Source organism: Pelophylax lessonae (assembly GCF_965119305.1).
Source record: "Pelophylax lessonae genome assembly, chromosome: 12".
Taxonomy (NCBI): Eukaryota; Metazoa; Chordata; class Amphibia; order Anura; family Ranidae; genus Pelophylax; species Pelophylax lessonae.
In genome coordinates, this window is record NC_138779.1 from 13,373,590 (window position 1) to 13,390,836 (window position 17,247).

The following is a 17,247-nucleotide window of genomic DNA, read 5'->3' on the forward strand; positions in this document are numbered from 1 at the left end:
AGTTGTCTACCTTGTTTCTGAAGTTTCATCAACTTCTCCCGCAGCAGGAAGGCCTTGGCCTGAAAAAGGGCCTAAATACTGTAAGCAATATGATGTAATTGGAGATGACTTTTCGATGTTCAGGATCTATCAGAAGTCCAAGGTTTTGACTGACACATTGGAATCCAAGCTTAGGGAGGTCTGCTCTTGCAGCAGCACACCATCCAGATATTCATTGACTGGAGATCCTCTGAGATGAAACACATCCAGAACTAATGTGGAGGACCTTTGTGAACATTCTCGGGGCCAGGACAAGACTGAAGGGAAGGATGTCTAAACCTGAAAGTGGATGTTGCCTACAGCTAAATGAAATCGCTGATGACCTTGAAAGATAGGACTGTGAAAATATGCTATTTTGATGAATTGCAGACCAAATAACTGACCAAATAAATTCCATCCAAAACTTGTGCGGACATGCAAGAGACTTTCAATCCAATACCACCTTTGGGTTTCATGACAGTAAATAGGTTTGAGTAAAAACGTTGAAACCATTCCACTGGGGGAACGTGAACGATGACCCCTTGGGTCAGCAAGCCCTGAATGGATAAACAAGGAAATCAAAGACAAATACTTTAAATTATGGGTTTGGGGAATGTGTTAAATATGTATGTGGACTTACAGAACAGCACAATGTTCATGGATAGCTGGCTGCTCTGTGCTTGGGAAGATGAAGATGTAGGAGGCGTTGTCAGCCAGTCAGTCAATCATCTGTTGGGTTTGCTGTGACTGTATTGGCTGGCAACTTTGGGGAAAAAAAGGCACATGTTTTTTGACCTCCCCCCAAAAATGGTCCTACCACCATTTTCGGGGGGAGGTCAATGGAAAAAATGGCTTTTACCCAACTATGGCATTGGAGGGGGGTGAACGTGTGGTGCTTTTGATGCACACTGGTTACCGCACAACAATACAATGGGATGTGAGCAAATGGCAGTGCTAATAATGGTTCAGCAAAACGTGTAGACAGCACACCCAAAACTTTAGAAAAGCCCTAGCAAGGTAAAATCAAATAACATTTTCCCCCACAAAAATATATTTCTCTATCTATCTTGGAGGGAGAACAGTAAAAACACACAGCTGAGCCATGTTTTACTTGACCCCCAACCACTCCCCTAAAGTTGCAAAGGCAGGGGGTGTACATATACTGTGGCAAGAGTTAAACCCCCTGTAGAGTCTGGCAGGCACTACCACCCAATAAACCCAACTCATTGAAGTGAATTGGGGCAACTCTGCTGCAATGCACACAGTTGTGGCGTGGTGGTGTAGCACAGGGGCGTAACTACAGGGGTTGCAATTACAACCGGGCCCAATGCTCCAGGGTGCCCAGCATTGGATAGGAGGGGCGGCGGGGGCAGCCTGTAGAGAAATCACTGTCCTCCTTTTTCCTCCTGTAGCTGCAGAAAGAAAATGGAGGAGATTTTTTCCTCTGTATGCTGCCCCCGCTACTCCTCCTATCCAGTTCACTTGTGTTCTGCTGTCTCTGGGCCCCTGTGTGCTCCCCTGGTCCCCCCCCCCCCCACTGTGATCCCTCCCCTCTCCTGCCGGCTGCTGCAGGGGATGTGTCACAATAGAGAACCAGGAAGGGGTCGGTAAATATGTAATTTACCAGCTCCTTCCTTTTCTGAATGGACAGAGTCATAGTCAGTCACATTGAAAAAAAAATAAAATAAAATGATAAAAAATAATACAATTAAAATACCAAAAAATAAAAACTACTGACACCAGTGGGTGAACTTCCAGGATCACAAAGGTCACACTTGCGACCGGCCCTGGCATTCCACCACCGTGGGGAGGCCCCAAGATGGCAGGAAGGGGGCCCACTGCAAAACTTGTGAAAGGGACCCGCTGTGGGACCGTAATAAAGGGCCTCGCAAGGGGAGTAAAGGGCCCCAGGATCAGTGGGAAGAGCCCCGGGCTTGAAGGGAAGGGCACCGGCCAGGGGTCCGGGGGGGGCCCTTCATGGTTTCTTGCACCGGGGTCCTGAAGGTTATAGTTATGCCTCTGGTGTAGCATATCATCTCACTACCTGTCACACACCTCTGAAAAGCTATTCTGACTGTGGACTGCTTTTCAGAGGCATGGCAGTGACAGGGTAACGTGTAAACCCAGCCTTTAAGACAAATCACCCGACACAAAGTATAGCACTGTATAGTAAAGTATCTCTCCATGTACTGTTTCCATAACACACTGACAATATGGCCACCCATTTATAATGAAAGGCCATCTTATCCATTCTTTCAGATTATTGGCTCTCAGGAACCCGTCAGGCATATGGGTTACACAGCGCACTATGGGATCAGGCAAAATCTTGGCCAAAAATTTGGAGTTTTGCTTAACCTGGAATAAATTAGATCTGTACTGAACCCAAGGTGGCCCCAAACCTCACCCCCAATCAACATTGAAAACTTTATGCCCAGCCCAGTAATTTTGCTCAATAATTTTAGTGTTGGAAGAAAGTTCAGATGGAAAAAGACATAAAAACTAGACTCTGAGCTGGTTGATTCTTAGATAATCTATGATGACCCTCAAGTCCTTTGTTGGTCAGTTGAATGACATGACAACGACAGTTCTAAAATAAATAAAAGTTGTCCTGTCTGTTAACCGCTTGCCGACCGCCGCACGACTATTTACTGCGGCGGTCAGCCCCTCACAGGCAGAGCGACGTAGTACTACGTCACTAGCCTGTAAGGGTCTAGGGCGCTACCGCGCGGTCACGGATCCCCCCCTGCGCGTGTGACCGGCGGACCCGATGTCCGCCGGTCACTCGGCAATCGTCGGTGCAGAGGGAGAAAGGCAGGCGGCTGATGTAAACAAGCCGCCTGTCATTCTCCCCTGTGTAGAAATAGTGATCATACGGTTCTACTATGTAGGACCGTTGATCACTGTTCCTACACCTCAAGCCACAGCCAATCACAGTTAGAATCACGCCCCTAGGGACACACTTAACCCCTCCCTCTCAAAAAAGTTAACCCCTTCACTGCCAGTGTCATTTTGCAGTAACAGTGCATATATATAGCACTGATTACTGTAGAAATGTCACTGGTAACCCCAAAAGTGTCAAAAATGTCAGTCAAGGGTCCGATCTGTCTGTCGCAATGTTGCAGTACCGCAAAAAAAAAAAAAAAAATCGCAGATCACCGCCATTACGCGTTAAAAAAAAAAACAACAAAAATGACAAAAATCTTTCCCTTTGTTAGTAAACGCGATAACTTTTGCGCAAACCAATCAAAATACACTTTTTGCGATTTTTTTTACTAAACATATGTAGCATAAAACAAATTGGCCGAAAATGTTAAAAAAAATTTTGATTTTTACATTTTTTTTTTGGGGGGGGGGGGGGGGGAATTTCATATAAAAAAATGTGAAAAATATTGTTATTTTTGCAAAATTTACGCATTTTTTTGTTTATAGCGCATGATCAAAAAATCCCACAGGTGATCAAATACCACCAAAAGAAAGCTCTGTTTGTGGGAAAAAAATGACGTCAAATTCGTTTAGGTGCAGCGTCGCACGACCGCGCAATTGTCCGTTAAAGTCACGCAGTGCCGAATCACAAAAAAAACCCTGGTCGGAAAGGGGGTAAAATCTTCCGGGGCTTAAGTGGTTAATATGAACATACCCGCTGGACATTTTTTGCAGCAGTGATGTACGGTATCATCTAGAACTTGATCCTTTGGGCATTCCTGTTGAGATCTTCTGTAACGGCTATGTTTGTTCCATGAAGACTGGCTTAGTCCTTCAGTGAAGTTGAATCTGTTTGTTTTTGATGTCCGATTCCAATCTTCTAGAGTATTAATAGAATTACCCAATAATAAATAGACCTGTGGGAAATATAAAGTGAGGAAAATATTAATAAAACAAATCCCAATTAGCCTTCTAAAGTAGGGGGGTCTTAACATTCATACAATAATAGATTTTGAATGATTTTGCCTAAAATGCCCCCATACCAGACAACTGGAGTCATCATCAGCAGTCATGTTTGATTTGATACCAGTGTGACATCAGAAGATGTCAAAAGACTTGCAAGATTTGAAATCCCCTGAGGAAGTCACTTGACCTGGCGATTAAATGCATAGGGACAGGGCTTACTGAATGATGTCATCACGTTCAGAAATACAGGAAGAAAATACAAGGAAATCATGGTATCTGAGCCAAATGAATGGTGTATAAATGTATATAATGAAATGAAAAAGTATAAATGAGTTTCCTAAGGACACAGGCGATTGTATTGTGGTGATGTAAGCACCTGAACAATATACAGTGCATTGCGAAAGTATTTGGCCCCCTTGAACTTCTCGACCTTTTGCCACATTTCAGGCTTTAAACATAAAGATATAAAACTGTAATTTTTTTTTGAAGAATCAACAAGTGGGACACAATCATGAAGTGGAACGAAATTTATTGGATATTTCAAACTTTAACAAATAAAAAACTGAAAAATTGGGCGTGCAAAATTATTCAGCCCCCTTAAGTTAATACTTTGTAGCGCCACCTTTTGCTGTGATTACAGCTGTAAGTCGCTTGGGGTATGTCTCTATCAGTTTTGCACATCGAGAGACTGAAATTTTTGCCCATTCCTCCTTGCAAAACAGCTCGAGCTCAGTGAGGTTGGATGGAGAGCGTTTGTGAACAGCAGTTTTCAGTTCTTTCCACAGATTCTCGATTGGATTCAGGTCTGGACTTTGACTTGGCCATTCTAACACCTGGATAGGTTTATTTGGGAAACATTCCATTGTAGATTTTGCTTTATGTTTTGGATCATTGTCTTGTTGGAAGACAAATCTCCGTCCCAGTCTCAGGTCTTTTGCAGACTCCATCAGGTTTTCTTCCAGAATGGTCCTGTATTTGGCTCCATCCATCTTCCCATCAATTTTAACCATCTTCCCTGTCCCTGCTGAAGAAAAGCAGGCCCAAACCATGATGCTGCCACCACCATGTATGGCAGTGGGGATGGTGTGTTCAGGGTGATGAGTTGTGTTGCTTTTACGCCAAACATAACGTTTTGCATTGTTGCCAAAAAGTTTGATTTTGGTTTCATCTGACCAGAGCCCCTTCTTCCACATGTTTGGTGTCTCCCAGGTGGCAAACTTTAAACAACACTTTTTATGGATATCTTGGCTTTCTTCTTGCCACTCTTCCATAAAGGGCAGATTTGTGCAGTATACGACTGATTGTTGTCCTATGGACAGAGTCTCCCACCTCAGCTGTAGATCTCTGCAGTTCATCCAGAGTGATCATGGGCCTCTTGGCTGCATCTCTGATCAGTCTTCTCCTTGTATGAGCTGAAAGTTTAGAGGGACGGCCAGGTCTTCGTAGATTTGCAGTGGTCTGATACTCCTTCCATTTCAATATTATCGCTTGCACAGTGCTCCTTGGGATGTTTAAAGCTTGGGAAATCTTTTTGTATCCAAATCCGGCTTTAAACTTCTCCACAACAGTATCTCGGACCTGCCTGGTGTGTGCCTTGTTCTTCATGATGCTCTCTGCGCTTTAAACGGACCTCTGAGACTATCACAATGCAGGTGCATTTATACAGAGACTTGATTACACACAGGTGGATTCTATTTATCATCATTAGTCATTTAGGTCAACATTGGATCATTCTGAGATCCTCACTGAACTTCTGGAGAGCAGTGGCGGAGCTAGACTTTTAAAACAGGGGTGGCAAGGTATTATTTTGGGGGGTCAATATACAAAGTGTTCAATTACACTAAAAATAAGTTTCCTGTGTGTGCTGCCGCGTTAGGTTTTGTTTTGGAGCTGTTTGGAGCACGAAGGAGCTGCCTGTCAGCTTAACCAATGAAAAGTGTAGCAGTAACACGTCCCCCATATAGACCTCCCCCGTACAGTAGGCCAGGGTAAGGTGAGGTCCCGTCCCCCATATAGATCCCTATAGATCCCCCTTACAGCATGCCAGGGTGAGGTCCCGTCCCCCATATAGATCCCCCCTTACAGCAGGCCAGGGTGAGGTGAGGTCCGGGGACCTCACCTCACCCTGGCCTACTGTACGGGGGGAGATCTATATGGGGGACGGGACCTCACCTCACCCTGGTCTACTGTAAGGGGGGGGGATCTATATGGGGACCTCACCTCACCCTGGCCTGCTGTAAGGGGGGAGATCTATATGGGGGACGGAACCTCACCTCACCCTGGCCTGCTGTAAGGGATGGGATCTATATGGGACCTCACCTCACCCTGGCCTGCTGTAAGGGGGGATTTATATGGGGGTCCTCACCTCACCCTGGCCTGCTGTATGCTGTAAGGGGGATCTATATGGGGGACCTCACCTCACCCAGGCCTGCTGTAAAGGGGGGATCTATATGGGGGACCTGGTCCTGGCATTGGGAAAGGGCAGGTTCCCCATAAGATAGATCCCCTTTCCTTTACAGACTTCTCACTACTCAGGCAGTCACTAGTACAGTCAGACAGTACTACAGTAGTAGTTTCTTACCTACCTTTTGTAGTGACCAGCATGCCCCCCATCAATGTAGTGACCAGCGTACCCCCCCATCAATTTAGTGACCAGCATGCCCCCCCATCAATTGACAATGTAGTGACCAGCGTACCAACCCATCAATGTAGTGACCAGCATGCCCCCCCCATCAATTGACAATGTAGTGACCACACTGACCAGCGTACCAACCCATCAATGTAGTGTCCAGCATGCCCCCCATCAATTGACAATGCAGTGACCAGCGTACCAACCCATCAATGTAGTGACCAGCATGCCCCCCCATCAATTGACAATGCAGTGACCAGTGTACCAACCCATCAATGTAGTGACCAGCATGCCCCCCCATCAATTGACAATGTAGTGACCAGTGTACCAACCCATCAATGTAGTGACCAGCATGTCCCCCCATCAATTGACAATGAAGTGACCACACTGACCAGCGTTTTCACCCATCAATGTAGTGACCAGCATGCCCCCCCATCAGTTGACAATGTAGTGACCACACTGACCAGCGTTTTAACCCATCAATGTAGTGACCAGCATGCCCCCCCATCAATTGACAATGTAGTGACCAGCATGCTGTGTCCCCTTCAATCATGCAGAGACCACCAGAGAGACTTACCTAAGGTAACAGTTACAGGTAGAAGAAGAAGTGAAGGACACAGCCTGACACATCCATCCCACGTGACATGCCGGCCCGCAGCTAGTTCTCTTGACCGAGCCGTGAGCTCGGCACAGCGAACCAATTACGTTGTGAGTAGCGGCACAGCGAACCAATCATGTGTGCAGGCACGCGCGATTGGTTAGCTGTGCAGCGGCTCACCACGCTCAGACAGTCACAGTCAGTCAGGAGAACTAGGCGCTGCAGGCGCCCACTCTTTCAGGCAGCTAAGGTTATGAGCGGATATTTTCAGCGAGCGCGAGCGGGGTGGCAACAGGGGTGGCAATTGCCACCCCAGCTAGCCCTCTGGCTCCGCCACTGCTGGAGAGAGTTTGCTGCACGGGTGTCCACCGTGAAAGTAAAGGGGCTGAATAATTTTGCACGCCCAATTTTTCAGTTTTTTATTTGTTAAAAAAGTTTGAAATATCCAATAAATTTCGTTCCACTTCATGATTGTGTCCCACTTGTTGTTGATTCTTCAAAAAAAGTAAGTGTGGTTTTATGTGAGAGAGTGTGAAAAAAGTAAATATTAAGGATAAGTAACTGTTTTAGTCCTTTTTTTAAATATGTATATGGCTGAGTGGAGGAAGAGAGGAGAGAGAGAGAGCTGGAGAGGACACCTTACCGGAGAAAGACCTGTAATGGTTGAGAAGAGTTTCTAACTTGTGACTAAGTGTGGAAAGAGGTGCCATACCAGCTGAGGACTACCAAAGTGACATTGAGGTGTACCAGAAGTCAATTTAAAAGGGGGCTTGAGCCTATTTTGACCCTACATAAGTTGATAAGGTCAAGTGCTTCAGGTGAGAGCAAACTGATGATTGTGTGAACACGGAGGTGACAGAAGTTATAATTTGAAGGATTTATGGGTGGAGAGAAAAATATAACAATGGGCCCATATGGTAAACCTTTTCACGTTGTATAATATTATTGTTTGGTCACATTTAAAGGACTTACAGTATGTATAATTTAACACTATTTGTTTTATTTAATAGATTGCCTACTATGCCCAAATACCCCCATCACCAGCCACATCAGAATCATCATCATCACCAGTGCTGTTGGTACCAGTGTGACATCAGAAGATGTCAAAACATTTGTCCCTTTCTATGGGGATGTAAAGTAGAACCAAAGAGCTGAAAGCTTAAGATTTGTATATTTTTCTTTATAATACAGTATGTGACCTAATATGGCCACATGACCATATTAAGTCAATGACATTGACCTAATAAGGCCATGTGGCCATACTAGGTCAATGATGTCATGGGCCCTGTCACCCCATTGATTCTCTAAATCATTTAGATGTTCGTCGGCAAACTTCAGGTGTTCCTGTACATGTGCCTTCTTGAGTAAGGGGACCTTGCGGGTGCTGCAGGATTTCAATTCATGGTGGTGTATTGTGTTTCCAATGATTTGTTTGGTGACCGTGGTCCTAACTGCGTTGAGATCATTCACAAGCTCCTCCCATGTAGTTCTGGGCTGGTCCCTCACTTTTCTTATGATCATCGTTACCCCAACGAGGCGAAATTCTGCATGGAAAACCAGACTGAGGTTGATTGATGGTCATTTTGTATTTCTTCCATTTGCAAATGATCGCTCAAACAGTTGTCTCCTTCTCACCAAGTTCCTTGCTGATGGTCTTGTAGCCCATTCCAGCCTTGTGCAGGTCTACAATCTTCTCCCTGAAGTCCATTGACAGCGCTTTGGTCTTGCCCATGATGGTGAGTTTTGAATGGAAGAAAGAGATTCTGTAAGGAAGTCTCTTTTATACACATAAGGAGTTGTTGTTAGGAGAACCTTCTTACATTGACAGGACTAATCTGTGTACCACATGAGCACATAATGTAGCCAGTCTGTGGGAGCCACAATTATTGTTGGTTGGTAGGGGATCAAATTTTACTCACTTAACTGCAACTCCATTTATAACATTTGTATCATGTGTTTTTTCTGGATTTTTGGTTGATATTCTGTCTCTATTATTTAAAATACACCTATGATAAAAATTATAGACCCTTCATTTCTTTGTAAGTGGGCAAACTTACACAATCTGCAGGGGATCAAATCATTATTTTTCCCCACTATAGCTTAACCACTTTACCGCTGCTCACTAGAGCTCTACTGCGGCAAAGTGTTTTGATAACGTCTGACGACGTAGACCTACGTCGCCAGACATCCCCCTCTCTCGGCGGCGCGCGTGCGCCGCCGAAGGCTCGCTCCCGCTGTATTCAGTCACAGCGGAAGTCGGGCCAGGGGAGGAGCAGCGGCGATCGCCGCTGCTCTTCCCCGATCGTCGGGGAATCGAGTCTGGAGATCCGCCCACTTGTGTAAACAAAGTGGGCGTATCTCCTAAGTGAGAGACAGGGTCAGATTGCAGGGTTCAGCATAGCTGAACCTGCGATCTGTCCCTGTGTCACATAGTCCCCTCCCGCCACACACGTCAGTAAGCACCAGGCATACATTAACCCCTCCCTCTCCAATAAAATTAACCCCTTCCCTGCCAGTGTCATTTTTACAGTAACAGTGCATATATATAGCACTGATTACTGCAGTAATGTCACTGGTACCCCCAAGTGTCAAAAATGTCAGTCAAGGGTCCGACCTGTCCGCCGCAATGTCGCAGTACCGCAAAAAAAAAACAAAAAAAAAAAAAAAATCGCAGATCGCCGCCATTACTCATTAAAAAAAAAAAAACAATAAAAATGACAGAAATCTTTCCCTTAGTAAACGCAATAACTTTTGCACAAACAATCAAAATACGCTTTTTGCAATTTTTTTTACCAAAAAATGTAGCAGAAAACAAATTGGCCTAAAATGTTAAAAAAATTTTGATTTTACATTTTTTTGGGGGGGGGAATTTCATATAAAAAAATGTGAAAATATTGTTATTTTTGCAAAATTGTTGCTCTTTTTTTGTTTATAGCGCATGATCAAAAAATCGCACAGGTGATCAAATACCGCCAAAAGAAAGCTCTGTTTGTGGGAAAAAAAAGGACGTCAATTTCATTTGGGTACAGCGTTGCACGACCGCGCAATTGTCCGTTAAAGTCACGCAGTGCCGAATCACAAAATAGGCCCTGGTCAGGAAGGGGGTAAAATCTTCCGGGGCTTAAGTGGTTAAAATACACCTATGATAAAAATTATAGACCCTTCATTTCTTTGTAAGTGGGCAAACTTACACAACCTGCAGGGGATCAAATCATTATTTTCCCCACTATAGATTAAAATGAGATCACTACCTGAATACATGTAATGCTGGGAAATTCACGTGCTGGAAAATAGACAGCTATAAAAAGGCTCTTGGAGGTCTGAAAAATGATAACATTTTGTTCCAGGTCTGTGTTTGCTATGTACTGTTCATACAGAAGGACCATTTTCTTTGAAATGCCATTAAGACTTCCTCTATTACAGGTTCTGTGTTCATGTGTCATTTCTCTGCTACACCTACTACTTTTTTGTTTGGTCTCTTTCTGAGAGCTGGCCTGCCCATATATGCATGCTTTGCATTAGGAGTTCAGGGAAGTGGCCCTACAGGAAAAGCTGAGCAAAGCAGAACGTTGAAAGTAGTTCAGGCAGACTCAGCATCTCCGGAAACCAGAGTTCAGCAAAGCATACAAAGCAAAATTCTGGTAATCTCCCCTACAGATAAAATGATATCTACATCCTGGGTGCTCTCTATATACATGCCATTAAGCAACTCGGGTTTTTGGAAGCTGGGCATAGTTGTTAAGATGGTTGATGGGTCCCACAAGATGCCTGTTATTTCCCCACCTCTGTGATTCACTTTAAAGCTGGTTTTTACGGTGTTGCTCGTTTAACCTACATCTAGGCTGATTGCAGGCAACATATTCAGTGGCCACATTGCCAACTGGTGTCCCACTGTCTAAGACCTAGAATTCTGTAGGCTGTAAAGACTGGTTTTAATGGTTGTTGTAGTGTATATCCCTCTATATGACAACTACTGAGTCCACTAAGTGGCAGTTGAAGAAGACCTATACTTAGATAATTCTGTAGGCTGTCAAGGCTGGTTTGGAAGGCTGTGTCCAAGTGTCCACTGTGCCCAAGTGGCCATTGAAGACCTATACTTCGATAATTCTGTAGGCTTTCAAGGCTGGTTTTGAAAGCTGTGCCCATATATCTACTGTTCCTGGGTGGCCATTAAAGACAACCTATACTTAGATAATTCTATAGGCTGTGAAGGCTGGTTTTGAAAACTGTGCCCAAGTTACCAGTTTGCCTTTGTGGCCATTGAAGAAAACCTATACTTAGATAATTCTGTAGGCTGTCAAGGCTGGTTTGGAAGGCTGTGTCCACTGAGCACAACTTGACCATAGCATCAGCCAGCCACATTCTTCCCTTTTTTTCCCATAATGAAGTGTAGCATGGTTAAACAGAATCTGGTTGACTAAGACCAATAACCATAAAATGCCAAAAAAGACCAATAGCCTATGTGCCGTATACTCATCCCTTCTCCAAGCAAGTGGGGTGTGAGGTAGTAGGGAAAAGCTGGTATTGGTAAACCTTTAAGGCATTCTTGGCCATTGAAGACCTATACTTAGATAATTCTGCAGGCTGTCAAGGCTGCTTTGGAAGGCTGTGTCCAAGTGACCACTTTGCCTGAGTGGCCATTGAGGAAAACCTATACTTAGATAATTCTGTAGGCTGTAAAGGCTGGTTTTGAAAGTCATGTCCAAGTGTCCACTGTGCCTAAGTGGTCATTGAAGAAGACCTATATATAGACAATTCTGTAGGTTGTCAAGGCTGATTTTTGAAAGCTGTGCCCAAAGTGTCCACTCTGCGTAAGTGGCCATTGAAGAAGACCTATACGTAGATAATTCAGTAGGCTGTCAAGGCTGGTTTTGAAATCTGTGCCCAAGTGACCACTTTGCCTAAGGGGCCAATGAAGAAAACTTATACTTAGATAATTCTGTAGGCTGTCAAGGCTGGTTTGGAAGGTTGTGTCCAAGTGTCCACTGTGCCTAAGTGGCCATTGAAGAAGACCTATACTTAGATAATTCTTTTGGCTGCCAAGGCTGGTTTGAAAGCTGTGCCCATGTATCCACCTTTCCTATGTGGCCATTGAAGAAGACCTATACTTAGATAATTCTATAGGCTGTCAAGGCTGGTTTTGAAATCTGTGCCCAAGTGACCTCTTTGCCTAAGTGGCCATTGAAGAAAACCTAGACTTAGATAATTCTGTAGGCTGTCAAGGCTGGTTTTGAAGGCTGTGTTCAAGTGTCCACCGTGACTAAGTGGCCATTGAAAAAGACCTATACTTAGATAATCATGTACGCTGTAAATGCTGGTTTTGAAGGTAATGTCTAAGTGGCCTCCATGACTTTGAATAAGACATTGAACAAGACCTATACTTAATTATTAATTATTCTGTAGACTATCAAGGCATTTTGAAATGTTAAACAAGCCTAAAGATTGTTTTTTTTTTTGAACAAAGTGGCATTAAGATCTCTCCTAATGAACAGGGTGCAGGGAGGTCACCAGGGCTGAAAGCCTCCACCTTCATAAAAAAAAAATGCTTAAATCATATACCTAAATTCCAGGTGTCTTCTAGCCAGTCACATAATGAGTGTGTGTGTGGGTTCTTTGGCAGTGGGTGGCACTCATTCCATAGTGAAGTAATTATTGTTCATTATCCTGTGTCCGCAAACAGCATGACTACACACCCCAAGAGGGCGAGTACATGACACCTTGGGTTCACAGGAAGTATGTTGAATGACGTTGGTCATCATTCAACCTGGACGAGGATCTGTGGCCAATGGTGGAGGAAGACATGGAGAGCAGCTCTAAAGCATGGACATTGTGAATGGCAATTTATTTTCCACAGCTATGAAGAAGGTCAATGCAGGGCCGGGCTTAGGTGTTCAGGCTCCATGTGCGAGCTAATCCTGTGGCACACATCCCCAGGGAGTGTGGGCGGGCAGACCCAGGAGGAGAAGGGGCTGGAGGAGGAGGAAACGTGGCAGGAGGAGGAGGAGCTGATGATCTCTCTTCTGGCGTCTCTGCAGAGAGGAGGAGGGATCTGAGGCTAAGCTGTTTGAGATACACAGCTCAGCCCTGCAGCTATAGGAGACCAAGGCACAGCCACACGGTGGGAGGTAAGCAGCGGCCTATGTTAACCCTGTTCAGGCTGTGGTCGCCACTTACCTCCCGCTGTGCGGCCTGATCATCTGCAAGCTGTGATGGTCGCACGGCGCCCCTGTTGCCCACGGTGCCCTGTGCGGCCGCACAGCTCGCACTCCCCAAAGGCCGGCCCTGGGTCAATGGACTGGGGGTGCTTAAATCTAGATAGTGAATTTGGGCTTTAAACCAAAAGGCAAGGCCCATCAGAGGGGTGTGCAGAGGGGACCTTGCTGGCCCATAAAGGGTAGCATCAGTTATCATGTGGTGCCTGCCTTTGGGTAGAACAGTCATAATGACTGGCAAACCATATGAAGGCACACAATTCTTGTAGACCCCATCATGATGTTATGTAACGGTATCAGCCTAATGATCAGACCAGTGGTGATGTGCAATTTCTATTTTACTTAACAATGTGGAACGTAGATTACACAGGAGATCATGTGAACAGGGGTTTGCAGTACAAAATAGCAATATGAGGAAGGGAGAAACATTCATAAAACATGTGAAAACAATTCTATTGCAGTTCTAGTAATGGACACTAGATGGCAGCAGAGTGTTCCGAGTTCAGTTTACTGATAGGATAAAGATCTGAAGATTCTCACGTGTTCCAAGAGATTGATCGTTCATTCAGCAGACTGTGAGCTGAGGGGATTTCCTGCTGGCACAGACTTCACACAGGCGCTGCTGATGCTGACTTTGGTCAGGAGGCTCTGGGGGCCATAGATAGGACCAACCCACTGCTTGGACAGCTTCTCCACATGGACTGTAACAGAGTCCTCTCCAGTGACTGGGGCTTGGATAGATGCTGCGTGCTCACTGCTGGTGGCCCGCACACCAGACTGATCGAATGAGGACCCAGCACCTGGGGACAGCTCACTTGCCCAGTCACTGCTGCCCCATCAGGCAGGATCTCTCTGAGCACAGGAAGCTGGGCGGGCCTGGCATTTATACTCCCTGGGCTTGTCCTGGAACTCAGGGGATTCTGGGAGCCCAGAGGAGTGTGGGGAATCGAGTTAAAGGGACTTGCACCTACATCTAGATAAAGGGGCACACCACTACACTGACACTTACGAAGTTCACTAACTAAGTTCCATATTGATATCCATGTTGCAGGCCATACACTTCTAAAAGAAGAGGTTGCTATTTATTCACAAGGCACGTTCCAAATAAAAATATATATCAATAACTTACATATCACAGATATGCCAGAGGAACACTTTTCTAGGACGAGGCTATAGCTTGTTCACACTGATATCTCCAAATGTCCCTGCGGATACTTGGCTGCCAGTAGCAGACTTCCTGGAAGCTGACAGACGATACACCCGATATGGGGAAACCTACTCTTTGCCTCCTCGATAGGCACCTCTACCTATTACTGTTCCTACACTCTCCCTAACCAATGGGGCTGTGTCCCCAGCTTACTCCAACACTGCGTTCAGACCAAATGACACAGAATTCCACAATTTATGCAATTCTCAGTCAAGATGGCTGCCCAAATCCTATAGGATTTCGGTATCCAATAACCTGGAGACAATTAGTCTTTAATTGGCCCCTGCCAGCCTGAAGAAACGGAACAGTGCCACCTTCAGGTTGGAGGATATATAATGCAACCTCCACCTGCTTACACGTCTACTGTAGTAATGTTTGTATGGTGTTCTCACTTCCTATTGAGGTTTTCCACTTTCAGGCAGAAAATAGAACACATTTTTACATTATTATTAGTACAGGTTTTTTTATATAGGTCAAACAATTTACATACTATACATTCACATCAGTTCCTGCCCTCAAGGAGCTTACAATCTAAGGTCCCTATCTCACATAGATACACATCTAAGACTAATCTAGAATGGAACAAATTAGCCTACCAGCATGTCTTTGGAGTGTAAGGGGAAGCTAGAGTACCTTGAAGGCACTCACAGAACATGCAAACTCCATGCAGGTAGTGTCATGTTTGGGATTCAAATCAAGAACCCCAGTTCTGCAAAGCAGGAGTGCTAACCACGAAGTCAATGCCTTTCCAGCACCACTTTCCTGCTTGGTGTTTTTCAGCCTAGCCTTGAGAACCCACCTCCCATGGATTGGTGGGGTTGTGTGACACCAAAGGAGGTACAGCAGCTCTTTCAATGAATAGCCTAGGGTCTGCTTGGTATTTCTATTAAAATGATTAATCTACAGGTGCTTTACCTGAGCGGATGGGAGGTTTATGTAAAAAAAAGTCTTGGTCTGAAGGTTGAAAATCTCTAAAAATATTCACAGTATATATACAGTATTTAACCACTTGCCGACCGGTCACATTGACCGTACTGCGGCAAAGTGGCTCGATATCGTCCAGCAACGTAGACCTACGTCGCTGGACTCCTCCCCTTGTGGGCGGCGCGCACGCGCCGCCGGAGGCTCGCTCCCGCTGTTTTCAGTCACAACGGGAGTCGGGCCAGGGGAGGAGCGGCGGTGATCACCGCCGCTCTTCCCCGATCGTCGGGGATCGAGTGTGGAAATCCGCCCGCTTGTGTAAACAAAGCGAACGGATCCCCTAAGTGACATTCAGGGACAGATTGCAGGATTCAGCATAGCTGAACCTGCGATCTGTCCCTGTGTCACATAGTCCCCTCCCCCCACACACGTTAGTAAGCACCAGGCATACATTAACCCCTTGATCACCAATAAAAGTTAACCCCTTCCCTGCCAGTGTCATTTTTACAGTAACAGTGCATATTTATAGCACTGATTACTGTAGTAATGTCACTGGTACCCCCCAAAAGTGTCAAAAATGTCAGTCAGGGGTCCGATCTGTCCGCCGCAATGTCGCAGTCCCGCAAAAAAAAAAAAAAAAAAAAAAAAAAAAAAAAAAAAAAAAAAAATCGCAGATCGCCGCCATTACTAGTTAAAAAAAAAAACAATAAAAATGACATAATTTCCCGTAGTTAGTAAACGCAATAACTTTTGCGCAAACCAATCAAAATACGCTTATTGCGATTTTTTTACCAAAAATATGTAGCAGAAAACAAATTGGCCTAAAATGTTAAAAAAATGTAGATTTTTACTTTTTTTTGGGGGGGAATTTCATATAAAAAAATATGTAAAAAATATTGTTGTTTTTTCAAAATTGTCGCTCTTTTTTTGTTTATAGCGCAAAAAGTAAAAATCGCACAGGCGATCAAATACCACCAAAAGAAAGCTCTATTTGTGGGAAAAAAAACCCAAATTATATTTGGGTACAGCGTTGCACGACCGTGCAATTGTCTGTTAAAGTAACGCAGTGCCGAATCGCAAAATATGGCCTGGTCAGGAATGGGGTAAAATCTTCCGGTCTTAAAGCGGTTAAAAATACGCTTATTGAGATTTTTTTTTGTCAAAGACATGAAGCTAAATACATTTTGGCCTAAATATATGACAAAAATTGAATATTTTTTAACTGTCAAAGTAGAAAAATATTATTTTTTCAAAATTTTCGCATTTTTTTATTAATATCGCAAAAAATAAAAAGTGCAGAGGTGATCAAATACCACCAAAAGAAAGCTCTGTTTGTGGGAAAAAAAGGACGTAAATTTTGTTTGGGTACGGCGTTGCACGACCGCGCAATTGTCAGTTAAAGTCGCAAAGTGCCGAATCGCAAAAAGTGGCCTGGACGTAAGACAGCAAAATCCTCCGGTGGTAAAGTGGTTAAAGTGGAACTAAAGTCATAAGCTAAAAAATTGATGATCTTTTTGACATAAGAGGCAAGCAAAGTCCTTATCTCTCATTCATTCCTGGAGCTGGGGACGACAATACTCTTCTTACATCACCTGTGGCCTCCCAACAAGCTTCAGCGATCATCAACAACTCAGTCAAGAATTTCCATCCACCGATTTACAATTAAAATAACACTGCAGACATGGAAAGCCCTGACGTTGCCCTATGAGCTCTCCTTCGAGTCAGCATATGTGGAAAACTGAATTGCATCTTTGCTGATCAAATATTCCCATGA

General features: G+C 44.5%; 1 protein-coding gene across 1 annotated transcript in view; it reads right to left on the bottom strand.

Annotated features, from left to right (window-relative positions):
- TNFRSF25 (TNF receptor superfamily member 25) overlaps positions 1–17,247 on the bottom strand; it is an 83,257-nt gene that overhangs the window by 44,420 nt on the left and 21,590 nt on the right. Inside the window, exons 2-3 of the mRNA XM_082274047.1 lie at positions 3,687–3,857; positions 479–575 (exon numbers count right to left, since the gene is read on the bottom strand). Coding sequence (XP_082130173.1) covers positions 479–575; positions 3,687–3,857 — 268 coding nt within the window. The remainder of the gene's footprint in view (positions 1–478; positions 576–3,686; positions 3,858–17,247) is intronic.